General features: G+C 30.3%; 1 protein-coding gene across 2 annotated transcripts in view; it reads right to left on the bottom strand.

Moving 5' to 3' along the window:
* Nucleotides 1-15,842, bottom strand: part of LOC118199181 (uncharacterized) — a 159,257-nt gene that overhangs the window by 123,201 nt on the left and 20,214 nt on the right. For both annotated transcript variants that reach the window (XM_085820951.1, XM_085820950.1), the window contains 3 exons: nt 10,972-11,221; nt 8,692-8,909; nt 4,928-5,284 (listed from right to left, as the gene is read on the bottom strand). In XM_085820951.1, the coding sequence (XP_085677077.1) occupies nt 4,928-5,284; nt 8,692-8,909; nt 10,972-11,221 (825 nt within the window). The remainder of the gene's footprint in view (nt 1-4,927; nt 5,285-8,691; nt 8,910-10,971; nt 11,222-15,842) is intronic.

The raw sequence follows: 15,842 nt of genomic DNA, 5'->3' as shown, positions 1-15,842 counted from the left end.
AGCAGATTAGCAAGAGGTCTGGTAACAATAGAAAGTTTGAAAGCAATGTGGGCTGTTTTTTAGCTAGAAAAATGTGAATAAGACATTAGAGTATCATCATATATCAGGATTTAGTTATCAGTTGGTTAATGCTCTGGATACTTTACACAAGCCTACAATAATACTCACACACGAGATTTTTTTTTTTTTTTTTTTTTACCAGAGCAGGGATTCTTTTTTTTTACCATAGCATGTTATCAAATGAGTTCATAGTGAGTCATTTTTTCCAAGTGAAGAGTAATCCACCATAATTTGGAATTTCCAAATGGTCCATTTAAACATTTTCCTTTTCAAAGGTTTTTGTCAAGTGTCAAAAAAGGGAATATTTTGATTAGAAAATTTTCAAGGAACAAAAAGATTCTAAATTTTTTCACCACAGAGTGTTGATGTTACTGAATTAGTGATGTCAGCCTACATGGGATTAGATGAAAGCAACACATATTACTGCTTATTGATACAGTACAAAGTCTGAGATCTGGACGTCCAGTATTTGGAATGATATAAAATCCAAACCTCAAAGCTATTAACAACTTTTTTTTTTTTTTTTTTTTTTGTGTGTGTGCTTTATGTATGCGCATTTGATTTTCTCCCCATGATAAAACATATGGAGAGTTTTGATTCTTAATTTCACTTCGGTACTAAATAAAATACCTCATTATTCAAGAAACATAAGCATAAATTATTTGCATGATCACTAATTTGGCTCCCTGATGCCAACCTTGGGAATCATTATTATATTTTGCTTTCATCACTGCATGTGTATCAATACATAATAACTTACACTGTTAAAGACTCATGCAGCAATGCCTAAATAATTTTTTTTATATTAGTAATTGAACAGCAAAAAATATGGTAACCTTTTATGCTGAAATTACACTTGGCAATGATTACAGATTTAAGTTAAATGCACCAAGAATTGTTGATGAGGAAGAATTAAGCAAAAATTTCTTTCCATGTGCTAAAAATAGATTTTGTTAATGACACTCATAGTCAAAAAGATTACATTTAGTGTTATTTAAATTAAGAATAACTGATTTGTTACTCACATAAACCAAGAACCGCCACCAGAGCTTGTATGGCCGCACTGGGCTGCAGAATTTAGGAAAGACAAAATGATTGGAATTTAGAGAAGCACAAAGGAACAAAATTAAGGGATGACAAAATTTTTAGAATTTAGGAAAAGCATCAGGACCCAAAATTTAGGGGCAGCAAAAATTTGGAACTGAAGAAGACACTTGGTAGCAGAATTTAAGACTCTCAGATACTGCATCTGGTGGTAAGATATCAAGCGCCGGCCCTCGATAAGCCTTAAGTATATGTGCAAATTTATTTACCTAGGACTCTGCTATGCCTTAAGCATTTGCAAAAAATGAGTATAAATTAGAGAATTAGTATAATAAATAAGTAAATTAATATAATTCAGGCTTAAATGCTTCAGTGCATGATAGAAGCAAGACAAAACTGAGCGGAGAACTTGTCTTTTGTCATCAGTCTCATGATACATCACCAATAATGCATAGTGTATGTTATTAAGCTAGGCTAAAATTACACTTTCCTGATTCCAAGGAATTTCAGTTAATACAGCAGATTGCCCTGTTCGTTAACTTTCTCATTTGATCCAGCTTATTACATTTTGTAGGCTGTTTTTATTACAGAAATTTTATGAAAATTAAAGTTTGAACTTTTTTTATGTCAAAAAGAGTTCCTATTTCTGGAGCTGCAAAAGGATCTACAAAGCGAAAGCATGTTTCAATGTCCATTAAACAAAAAGTGGAATCGCTGCAAAAAATGGATAAAGGCATATCCGTCTCAAAATTATGCAAAGAGTATGGCACTGTAAAGTCCACTGTATATGACACAAGAAAACAGAAAAAGGAATTTTTAAAATGTTTTGTGATTCTGACATCTCACTCACAATAAATAACAGAAAAATTATTTGTTGTGCTAGAAATGGTGATCATGACAAAGTGATGATTGTATGGGTCAGACAGCATCACAGCGAGGGTGTGCCATTGACAGATACACTGCTAATGGCTCAATCCAAGATATTTCATGAAGAAATGAACTTAAAATCTGAGTGTACATATTCAACAGGTTAGTTAACCAAATTTAAAAATCACCATGGTATAAGGCAATTAAAACTTTCAGGTGAAAAAGCTTCAGTTTATTACTTAGATCCCAATCACATTATGTTTCGGCTATGCGGGACTTGACGTCGAAAGGGACAATTCTAAGAACCCGGACAATTCTAAGCACTCGCACAATTCCAGGAAACCCACGTAGCTAGGTTACCATTCTCGCTTACTACAAAGACTTGAACGGCAAACAGTAATCGATTATCGCTCAAATCGGGATCACGTCATCCTTCAGAAGCAGAACTTTCATCTGATTGGTTGTCTCTACCTGGGACACGAGACATTTTTGGTGAGGTTTGAAAATATCCCCGCATAGCCGCAACATTTCTTCTGTAGCTAGGTGGGATTTCGCTTCAGGTGGTGCTCTTTTTTCTAGGAATCTTCCCGTTTAAACCAGTGCTATCAGAATCTCATTTCTCAGAAAAGTCCCGTCTGGCAGGAACTGTAGCCATGTGTGATAACCTCTTTATACTAAAGCTAATAAACCATTCGCAGATGAATTCATTGAACTCATTCATAGTGAAAAGTTATCTCAAGAACAAATTTACAATGCTCGCAATATGTACTGTGAAATATCTTGGCAACCTCTACAGAAAAGGTTTCAACTGGTGTTAAAGATTCCAAAGCGAAACTAACAATTTTAGCATGTGCAAAGATTGCATTAAGACACAAGTATAAACTTTTCATAATTGGAAAAAATACACGACCTCAAGCACTTAAAGGAGTAAAGAATTTCCCCATTATAGATCATGAAAATAGAACACCATGGATCACACAAGTGTTAATGAATGATTGATTTGAAAATCATTTCATAGCCAAATTGTGGCAAACATTTGAATTCGGTTTGTTTACCTATGATGCAAAGAGTGTTCTGATCAGCTCAAACTTCATTTTAAGTTTCAGAGAAAGCTAATGTATACGTATTATTCTTGCTTCCAAACTGTACGCTCATCTTTCAGCTTATGGATATCATAACAGTGTGTGCGCTGAAGTATCAGTTTTAAAATCCATGTTAAATTTCTTGAATAATAGCGAGAGTGTCCAAGAACTTTTGGAAATATTTTTGCATAAAATATGCTGTGTGGAGCATCGCAAGATCCTGGGAGGATGTGTCTCCAGATACTTTAAAAAATGCTTGGCATAATTTATGGCCAACTACCATATTTCATGGTGAGAATGGTGAAGGTAATACCCATGAATTTGAAGGTGTTTGAATATTACAAACCATTAAGTGAAATTGTCCAATTAAAGAATTTTGTAAAGAAATGTGGAGGAGCGGTAATAAATGAAGATGATATAAAAGAAGTTCTTCATTGAGATGACAATACCCCAATCATCAATCAATTAACTAATGACAAAATATGTAGTATGGTTCTAGATCCATATCAATAGTGAAGAAAGTGACAAAGAGGTTATTGAAAAAAAAATTTTTGATTGAAAAATTAGTCGTAATTCTCGACACAGCAATTAGAGGACTTGAACAAAATGGAACTTTGTAACTGAACACAAAATTGTGTCTGTCTATAGAATCAACGAGAAAGTATTAGCATAAAAAAACAAAGCAACTTAAACAACTTACATTGAAAGAAGTGTTTAATAAAGTAAACAAATAAATATGAAGCCTTTTTTTTTTGTAAATTTTGACAACCTTTAGATCACAAATGCTTCATTATTTCATAAATCAGGATTTCATATTTTTAATTTTACAATTTCTACTTCCCATCTTACTAGATTTAAACTAAAATTCGAAAAAATCCCAAATCCAGAATCACCAACGTCTCGATGAATCCAGAACGCAAACTTTGTACTGCACTTAAAGTATTATTAGTACTATGATTTTTCACATATATTCATTCTAATGCGAAAAAGGCAAAATGCCAAGGAATATTATATTTCAGTTAAAATGTTTCATTAGCTTAGCATATTACCAAACAGACTGCCAATCAAGGAATTAACATCTGCTTATTTCCTCTTATCATTTGCAAAATCTAAGACAATGGTCTCAAACTGAAATTGAATGTAGGCTGAATGCACGACTTGAAAGGAGCTGATGAGGCTGAATCTTTTTTAACCAAAATAAAACTAAATTTCTAATAACTAACTATGTTTTAACTTAATTTCAAATTTCACTTTCGAAATATTTATCAAAACATACTTTAATCACAATAATAATAATAATAATAATGCAAAGAGAAAAAATTTAATTTTTAGTATTTATTTCCTATCTGCAAAAAAATACTAATAGGATTTTTTTTTTCATTATAATTTTTAGTTCAAACATACAAACAGCTAAATATTAATTTTTTTGGGACTGTATTTATTTTAAATAATTATAATACATTGGATTAATCATTAAATAGCTTACTTTAACATAAACTAAAAAAGTTATGAAATCTTTCCCAATTTTCAGAGAAAACCTTCCGAATGAGATAAAACTTGCGAATAAATAGCGATAACTTAATCCCTGTCCCTATCTTTGTATCTCTAATGTTGATTATATTTTAAATTGATGTTTAATTAATGCTACACATAAATCTATAAGCATGGTATTAAGAACAAATACATAATTGAGGTATATTCGTAGGCTGCATAAAATTGCTTTGGGAGCCACAAGCGGAATGAGGGCTGCCAGTTTGAAATCACTGATGTAAGGTATTTATGTATAAAACTATGCAAGAAAAATAATAAAGAGGCAAAATTAATAAGTAACACAATTAGAAACAAGTCGATTAAAAATTTTTGAATCAAATTACCTGCAACATTTTCAAATTCTTTCCTTTTGTTTTCTTTATGTCTTTTAGCTGACACTCCTGAATTATCACCAGGAGCACTAAAACCTTTATATTCTGGGACAGATGTAACACGACATTTTTTCCTTAAAAGGGGAGTTTTCAACTGATGCTCAGAATATACATCATCTGAAGATAACAATTCATCTTCTTTTTCTAAACTATTAATGCTAGAATTGCTTTTAAATCCCAATGTGGAATTTAAGTATTTTTGGTTAGAATAAAATATTGAGTCAATTTCCTTTTGGGGATGATTCAATTTTGATTCTTCAAACATTTTTTTTTGTCTCTCAATAATATCCTTCATTTTTTGAATTCCTCCTAAAAGTAACAGTAATATAGATTATAAAATAACATTCTTCATAATAACACATGATGTAAATTTGTTTAAATAACATCACTAGAATAAACAGTAGTAGTAATAATAATATATTTTATATCAGAAAAGGCAAAGAGAAAAACATGTAAACATGTGTGCTGCGGATGCTCTCAGCTGATCAGTGTTCATGTTTACAGAGCGTTGACACTTTTTTTTTTTTAAATATTTTATATACCAGTAGTCAAACTTCATGAATGCGCAACTCAAAAAAACAATTTTCCAAACCCAAGCAGAGTGCCCTTAGTAACATACCATTAATTCATATTTTTTCCACCTTGCGACCCCGTCATTTGAATACTACTGGCTGTACTATTTATACTTGGGGTATAAATTGATGAACAGATCCGGACTTGCTCCTGATCTTCACCTGTAAAAATTGTTACTGCTTGGAGTTGTAAAAAAGAGGTTAACAATTTTTACTCTTCCGACATGTTTATTCACAAAGTTTATACGGAGTTGTTATGTGGCACATTTTCATTGTGCTAATGCATTTGAACTAACTCCTATTAAGGTTTTTATTTAATTGAAATGGTTTCAACTAGATTAACAAGGGCAGTTTAAAAGCTTTGTTACAATAATCTCATGTTATTGTTCTTTCATCAGTATCAAGGCATAGAACATCTGTTCTTGTAAAGAAAGCAAGGAAGAGTTGTTCATTGCAATGGACAGTGTCACTTCTTTGTTTTCAGCTTTTGTTGCTGAGATGGAAAAGTTCAGTTTGGAAAATATATTGTACTTCTTGCACTTCTGCAAATGGAGAGAAACAAAGGAAGATTTGTTAGTGACTCGTTGAAGAAATGAAGAGTTTTTTTAAGCTAACAATAAGAACTGAAAATAATGCAATGAAAGCTTTTTAACAGCTTTTGCTAATCTAACTAAAACCATTTCAATTATATAAAAACCTTAAAAACAGTTAATTCAAATAATTATTGCAGTTAAAATTTGCAACACAACTTGGCTTATTTATAAAAACACAACACATGTACTAACCATAAATATTTAAATGATTTATTCATAATTTTCATTATAAGACAGTGTCAATGAAATGGTTAAATTACAACTGAACTTTAATTGAATTTATTGAATTAATTACTAAAGTGAACTGCTTGATTGATATGTATGAATATTTCTTTCCCAGTGTTTGAGAGGTTGTGTTATCTTAGAAGAATTTATTATGCATTTACACTGAAAAACTAAAACATTGTAACCACCTACTCAATAATGCATTGCATGACCTCTGATCTGCAAAACAGCTGTAACTCACCCTGGCATGGATGCCATAAGTTCTTTGTAGATGACTAGATAGAGGTTATACCAAATGTCTAAGCAATGGTTATGCAAAGTCAAGATATTCTGATATGGTGATACTTCAGCTCTGAGCTGCAACTCCAAGACATCCCAAATGTACTCTACTGGGTTAAAACCCGGTGAGTTAGATGGCCAGGTCATCAACTGAAATTATTTCTTATGCTTCTTGAACCACTCCAGCATAATTCAAGCCTTGTGACATGGGGCACTGCCGGAAGATTCCATTTTTAATTGGGAAAACAGATGTCATGTAAGGGTGTAACTGATCTGCAGGTATGTTCAGGTATTCCACAGCTTTTAGAGTCTGTTCTGCCTCACATAAGGGTCCTAGAGCCTCCCATGTGAACATTCCCCAAAGCATAACACCGCCACCACCAGCCTGTATAAGACCTCCTGTACAGGAGTCTAGCAGTTCTCAGTTCTAGCAAAATTATAACTACATTTATGTACACAACAATGATCATGCATTACTATGAATATTTAAAAAATCAGCACTAAACAAGAAACTATACTGACAAAGTTAGCATTATAAAACAGCATCTGCACTCCTTGTGGTAGCAACAAGAATAATGGTAAAAAAATGATGGACAGAAATGATGACCATATCTAACCTGCTCGACAAGTGTCGTGACCTTCTCCCTTCTTGAAAATGAACAGTGGGCTTGTTCTTTGAAACAGTTCAATGTTTTTAGAGTTACAAATGAACTGAACTCAAAAATTAGTTGATTTTAGTTGGTATCGATGGCAGTAAACGTACCAGATAACTTCCCGCATAACAAGGGTGAATTTGGCAATGTTTTCAGGAATATTTAATGCTATATTTTAAATGCACAGTATAGCTAGAAATGGCAACTAACAGAAAGCTAAAACACTTTTTTTTTTAACAAGGAATCTGATTCTGAAGATGGAAAACTTTTATCAGAAACTTTCTAACTTGTTTACTGAAAATGCTATCAAATATTGCTTTGAAAGTTCAAAAGATGGTTTGAGCGGAGAAGATGATTTAGGTAAATATATAATTTACCTAACAATAATTATTAAACTTATAACAATTTTATATGCATGTAAGTTCTTTATATTTACATATATATACTTATAATTAGTATAGTTACATGCAAGACTGATATATTGCACTGTAAATAACAGTCTTAGATGTTATATAAGTTACTTACATATACTTAAATATACATAAATATTACTTACATATACTGAACAGAACACACATACATATATTCATTAAATGTTTGGTTATGATAGTTATAATTGCTTTGTAAATTAATTTTCTAACATGTCTTGTTACATTAAAAAAATTTAGTACTAAAATACTACTATAATGTCAAATTAATAACATGCGAAAATGCAATGGAAAAAAAAAAAAAACAATTTATCATTCTTTTTTTAGTATTTGTTATTGCAAAATATAATGCTTTTATTATTTTCTTAAGAAACACTATAAAACAGTAACTTTCTATAATGATAAAAGCATATTTTCACTTTAAAAAAGATCTCAGTTTATATATTTATCAATTTATATATGTAACTACCAGAAACAGCTACAAAAGAAAACAGAGTATTTAAAGTTGATATTTAAAAGGTTTGTAAGACCCAAAAAAAAAAAAAAAAAAAAAAAAAAAAAAAAAAAAAAAAAACAGCCAATTTTAAAATGTATATTTTATTCACGTCACGAGTGTAATTTACACAAAGTAACAAATACTTAAAATCACATTCAATAACAAAAACTGAAACCAATTATCAAATGTGAGGGAGATCACTAATACCAATTAACAGTGACCTTAAACACCAAACAGGATAGTATTCGCAAACAAAATTAAAAACTAAAAAAGGGGGATGAGAGTTCATAAATAGAAAGCATAATGAAAATCTGCAGAAACCTAATTTACATTAAAAAATAATCAAACTTACAATTAATAATGCAGGAAGATTTTAATAGGACAAGTTTACAGTTTTAATATATAAGTGGAAGATACATAAAAGTACAAAAATATTGTATAATATAAACTCCCTTTTCATTAATACTTACTTTCAGATACAGCTTTTCTCTGCTGAAAAAATGGTTTTTTCACATCAGAAGCAATTTTCCATTCAATGCCATCAGCTACGTTTAGTGATTTGCTGCCCGAAACTGGACTTCTATCTCTGTCAGTATCAGTTTGAATTGATACTTCTTTTCTTAAAAAATCTTTCTCCCATGATGTAAACTTTATTTCTGATGGATCCTTTAACTGCTTACTTTCAGAACTAGAAATGGCAATAAAAATTCTTATTAAGATAATTACTTTAACAATTTAAAATTAAAAAAATCATATTTACACTGCATTAAAATAACTGACACCTTAGCACATATAATTAAACAGTCTAATGTATTAATAATCTCTATTTTAGGAACAAGAAATTTCCAAATTTTGTTCTCCTGCTACTTATTTAAATCATGCATTTACAGAATTTGTTACATGACATAAAAACATCAGCAATGAATTTATTTAGCATTTTTCTTCTTTTAATAAATAATAAAATGAAATACAGCAGAAAAATATTAAAAGCAGTTTAAGAAAATGACAGTAATACATGTTACAACTCCTCTTTTTATGTTATGATGCATTCTAAAGAGAACTTTAAAATAGTAACTTCAGCAGCAGGGATTACAAAATTGTAAAGAAATGACATGAAAAGATACTTTTATTCCAAAGCATTTGTTCATATTTACATTTAAAAAGCCAGTCACTTTAAAAGTAAAACATAAAACCATTTGTATATAAGTTCAATAAAATCCAAAGCCCTTGTTTTTGCAAAGTTTAAACACACAACTAAAGAATTAATTATTTTCAAGAAATCAATGGTTGAGATAGAATAATTATCATATTTTACCAGTGTATATAGTGCACTGATGTATTACAACATGGTCATTTTTCACAAGCATTTTTAGGGGGAAGACTATATTGAAAGGGGGGACTATACAATGCTAAAAGTAATTACAGCACCTTACTTATTTATTTTTATGTAAAGCCATTATGAATTATGCAAAAAAAAGAAGATGAAAGGGATAGAGAGAATTAAAAACAGTTTTAATTTTTATGCCCATCTTTAGAAAGGTATTAGTTGCTGAAATCTCTGCAGTATCTGAATCAGAACTGTTGTGCCTTTTAAAAAATAAACTCTCTTATATTAACAATTTATGTAATCTTCCTCATACTTAACAAAATTTCATATTTATTGCAGACTTCACTTGATAATTGAAACATAAAAGAACATCAGCATGAAATGGCATGAAATAAGTTACATTTGAACAAAGTTCTAAATGAAATTTAATCCATTGGTTTCTATGATGCCTTCTGATTTTGAAACAGATTTATGAAAGAGGAGAGTAGACTTATATATCTTCACATATTATAATTGTTATACAAGATTAAATACAACTACTGTTATATCAGAAAAAATTATAAATAAATAATTCTTGATAAATACTTAAAACTGATTAATGTTATATTGTTTTCCCTCTAAACTTTAGGCTGATATTATCTCAAATCCCCAAACATTGAGACTGGTGATTAATATCAATGCTGGTTACATTTTTGTGAAGTATGCAAAGGTGAAGTTCTCTTTATTGCATTAGTATTACTTAAAATATTTTATCAGAAATTTCATTTTCAATTGAAGTTTAGAAATGGCTAACTCTAAACCTTATGAAAAATCTGAATATGGTACAGTTTTCTTGACATCACAGCTATTTATGTAGAAAATCCATAACAGCAATTTTTCAGACATTCAAATACTTCTTGACACCCATTACTGCTTTGCGTTCCAGAACAAAATACATAAATTTCAGAATTATATGAATTTTTTACTAAGGAAATTTTAAATTTAGTTCTTGGCAATCACTCATTAACTAAGCCCCCTGAACCAACAGGAACAGAGCAAGAAGTTCTGTGAAAGGCAATGTAATTTGCCTGAGAAAAATAGCCAAGTCTTTGTTTGTTTCAAACACTGAAGGAACTTCTTTCTCGTATCTATGGTGCACATGTTGAAAAACTGACCCCCCCCTTTTTTAAAAACATATGAACCCAAAAATTTTAATTGCCATTGAAAGGAAAAAAAAAAAAAAAAACTTTCACCAGACATCTTTTTGCAGGAGCAGTTCAAAACCCCCTTGGACTAGCTTAATCTTTTTATGCACGACATTATCATAAGCAAATCAGTAATGAAAAAAAGAGCACAAAGGGTAAAAATGGAAACATCAGAAAAATTTTCACAGAACTTTAACATATAAGCATAAGATTGGTTATATATAAAAGCTGACAATTACCTATCGCTTGAATAAAATGCCTTTTTATTTACATCCTCAAAAGCATCTGCAATTAAGGATGATGTTCCTTCTGAAGATGGCCTTTCAATCCCAGAAAAGCTAGATAACTCACTTGATGAGATTTTTGATAAAACTTTATCAATAGACGTTTTCATGTAGATTTGTTTCAAATTTTCAGATTGAACAGAAGGTACTTTTGAGGAGGCAGTCTTTGGCTGATCTTCTGAAGGCAGATAAATGCTTTTGGGAACTAAAAAATTCATAATTACATTTTTACAGTAACTAATAAGTATACTTTAGACCATAAATTATAAGGAAGAAAGTGAGATACCATAGTGAAAAAAATAGGTCTAAAAATGTTACCATCATTATATGTCAATGTGGTCTTTCATCAGATACCACAAATGCAAACATTTACATATTTCTGTGGTATGCAAAAGCAAGAGTGATGAATTATTTATACTGTTATACATAAACACTTATAATTTTTTTTTACTTTTGTGGGATAATATTCTGTGGTACTTCTTTGTTATAGTGGTCCCCAACCATATTTAGCAATTTCAGATTTGTACCAAGACCTCAGCTATAATTTTGCCAAGCTTGTAAAATGTGAATGTAAAAATAAATAATTATATAATAATAACAATAATACTTAATGTTATTTCCTAAGAATGTTTTTAAGAATCCTTATCCTTATTATTATTATTTAATTGCATGTGATTGCTCCATCAACTGCAGCACTTTCATACATACTAAGCTATTCCTTACAGTATTTTATCGACGTCAGCTCCTCTGCTTAACAATACATAAATCTAATAGCAGTTATGAATGATATTCTGGAACTGCTGAACCAATTTCTAACACGGAGGTTCTTCTTCTTTTTTTTTTTTTCTTTCAATTTTTAACATTGCACCTCCATATGATTTGGCCATTATCATACAGTTCCATGTTGTAGCCATTTTCACATACTTGTTTGTCAGGTAAATGACCTCTTTCTTGAAAAAATGATATGGCATCTAACTCATCACTTGGTAAATTAAAGATTGCTGATGTTATATTTACAAAAAAAGTAATGAATATATTTTTAAATAAACAATGCAAATTCGAAAATCTCATCAAAATGAATAATATATAACAAAAATGCAACATGAAGTTAATATATGATTATATGGCAAGGTATAAGAACATGCAGCCAATGTTACATACAATCAATAGACAATCACATGGTTATGACTTATTTAATTGTGTTGTATTTTTATGAATGATTTAGTTTTAAATAAAAATCCTTTTTCAATTTTTTATGGCAAAAGAATCCTAGCATTAATAACAGTTAGTAGGTACATATATATTAATGCAACCAGTTTGGTGACATGTTTTGGTCACAGTTTGGTGATTTATTACAAGTGAAAAGGTAAAAGTTATTTATGCAAGTTGTTGGTTTTTGTGATTTTTTAAAGAGATACCAAACTATTGATATTTATCCTAAGTTTACAAACATTATTAATATATGAAAAGAAAACATAGTTCAATTTAAAATAAAAATATTAATTATTAAATAAGGATTACATGATTCATTAAAAACATAACACATTGTGTGCATCTTCAAGCATGGGTATTTTATGCGTAAGTTTCTTTATATTTCTTATTGGTATTATATTGGTGGCATAGCAATGCAAAGATGTTATAATGTCTAATGGTATTTTGCACTGAATGTCTGTATCACTTTTCAAATTCCGCTTTGAATTCCCCATGGAAAAAACGCCCCCTTGGGCATAATATAAAATCTGAAAGATTTCAGATTTTTTTCTTACCCTCTTTGTTTGTAAAATGCTTATATCCTACCATAGTTTGACATACACTAATAAGAAAATTTTAATAATTATTACATAGAATTTTGTACTTCAGTCAACAATATTTCTCCTCTGTCATAATAAGTTATTCATATTTATGAAATGCACATCAGTTTTAAGCCTGATAGTCTTGCTAACAAATGCTAAAACAAGCAAATCAACCACAATACATTCCATTTTCAAAATATTATATTATGTATAAAATAATTGTTAAAATAAGATGTTTTGGAAATTTTATAATTTTCAGGTGAAGTTGTGTTATAAAATACTTTTTAAAATTATTATTCTTTTATATACAAAGAACTAGTCACTCTGATACATACCACATTTGCCGGCATAAAAGACGCATCCCCTTTTTATACAGATTTTTGAACGATAAAACTTTATTACTGATCATTATAATCAATTTACGGTATTTTAAATATAAAGTAATACAAATACAAAGTAATACTTTTTGCAAATACCCAATCTATCAGTTGCCTTTTTTAGATCCTCTTCCTGATTCCATCAAGTTCTAATCATTTTCTCAGTTGAGGGTGGCCCGAAATGTCTCTTTGCAGTCCTGTTTACATGTTTTTAGCATATGCAATCACACATAGCTTGTATGCTATGTTATAGCAATACCTGCATTGTTTTTGAGCCATAACTTATCAATAAATTTCAGAAAATTGAACAGTAGAAATTTCACAAACTTAAAAGTCATTCAAAAAATTGGAAAGTTTAAGCAAACTCAGCTGTGATAATCGATTATAGCACATACACATTCACTGAACTCTACGTAACTAATATTGCCCCACTCTGCAAGGGAGCACGAAAAAAAATTGCATAACTCAACACAGGAAATTTCCAGAAGAAATGAATGTAATCAAAAACTGAGTATCGACGTATAAAACGCACTCTGTTTTTCAGACCTATTTTCAAAGGAAAAAAAGTGCATCTTATAAAACCGGCAGATACAGTTACATGAATTCTCTAATTGTTATCAGACATGATAGAAAGGTTGCATATCTCTGGAAACTCTATGTGTATTATTCATGCTCAAAACAGACATTAATTCAGTATCACTGACATTCTTACTTCAGTAAAACATGATGAAGTTGGATTATGAAGAACTGTAATGTCCTCTAAAAATAGCAACAAAAAGTGAACCATTTTGGGAAAAAGTAGAAATATGAGTTTGTCTTGCTTCCTTATATTAGACAATACAAAATATTCACAAGGTATTTCACGTTACAGTGGAGGTACTTTTGCGCTTGAAAATAACATGTATTCATACATAAGGTGTTTTAAAAGACCGCATTGACCAAAAATCTTGAATGATAAGTTCATGACCTTAGTAGAAGAAATGTATTAATTAGTACTCTTTCAAATTATATAATTTTTGATTACATGATTGGCATAGTAAAATATATAAAATTTAAACTTTTATATGGACATTTAAAAAAAAAAAAATGTTCTTAATTAGCAAGTTATTCCTTAAGAGAAAAAAATCTTTTCTTGAATATTAGCTGGTACTGATGATAAACTGGTAAAAATGTTACAGACTCTGATTCCTATGTATGAGATTTTTATTTCTTTTCTTATTAATGTTTTCTCTCTGTCTGGGGAAGAACGGTTGAGATGCAGTGAAAAGTTGATTTTTCTTTTCCTTTTTCTGTCAACTTCAGATCAATCAGAGCAAGCATTTCAATTTTTTGATAAACCTTTCCCTTAGAAAATTCCCATGACTGTTTATTTGTCCCATATTATTTAATACAATAATTATCTAACTATAGATAACACACCTAGGACTTATAAATAGTAAAATAGTAATTAAATAGAGAAAAGTGTTACTTACAATATGTGTATTTGATATGTCATTCCAAAATTTTTGATACTTTGAGATTATCTGCAATCCCAACGAAAAGTCGCAAACATTTTGCTGACTAGAGAATATTACTTTGGGTACCTTCACATTTATTTCAACAAAACGTCTAGTGCTGCCAATTTTTTTACATTCTTCTTTTCCTATATAAGACATGTACACTTTTTGGCGTTTTGTGCTGTTGTTCTTCCCATGTACACAGCAATCAGTTTTTGCTTAAAAAAAAAAAAAAAAAAAAAAAAAAAAAAAAAAAAAAAAATGCACAAACTTGGCATCATATACAATATTGACACCAAAATCTAAAAATGAGAAAGGAAAAAGAGGCACATGATACTTTCAAGTCAGTCACATTATGCTCTGTACATGAAGAAAGTTAAGCCCAAGATTTTACCAAAGATCACTAAGACTGTAGAATGCAATTCACTGCTATGCTAAAACAGTGAATTAGCCTATGAGAAACCATAATCTACAGTCACACTGGTAAGAATGCTCATAAAAATGGAAAGCCATCTGGGGGAGAGATTCCAGGTTTGCCATACAATACATTTTGGTCACACCATGGGGTGCAACATAAACACTTTTTGGCAATATGATGTGTTGCCTTGTAAGGTTTATTATAAGATTTTAACAGTTATCTTTAGTTAAAGCTACTTTCCTATCCTTCCTGATTTCAGCTTACAATTTCCTACCAGAATATGTTTTTAGAATTGTGTTTAATGCAAATGAGTAAGAGCGGTATTTAAGTCAAAGTTCTACTGACTTAAATAGAGAACTGAGTTAGTTACTGACAAAGTTAGAGAGCCAGAGTTTCTCACTAGCACGCGTTTATACGTATGTCTTTAGCTGTAGGAAATTGTGAAAGTAAAGTACTAGGAAAGGGTACTGACAAATTTGCAGTAAAAGTAGGCAATCGAATAAATTGGATTTAGATAATGCGTTATATAATCCAAATCTAAGAAGAAATTTATTATCGGGAGGAAGCTTAGAAAAGGCTGGTGCTCATTTTGTGATTTCAAAAGGGAAGATGTTGATATACTTTAATAATTGGGATAGATTATGCTACGCTAAACGATATGACAGACTTTATCACGTAAAACCATTTAGATATGCAACAGGTAAAAGGGAAGCTGGTTACGGTACAGAAATTGGAAAGTTAA

This window comes from Stegodyphus dumicola, chromosome 7, assembly GCF_044657685.1.
Source record: "Stegodyphus dumicola isolate Sdum_Otavi_A_Nest chromosome 7, ASM4465768v1".
Lineage (NCBI taxonomy): Eukaryota > Metazoa > Arthropoda > Arachnida > Araneae > Eresidae > Stegodyphus > Stegodyphus dumicola.
Note: the sequence above shows the minus strand (reverse complement) of the source record. Positions and strands in the feature narration are given on the sequence as shown.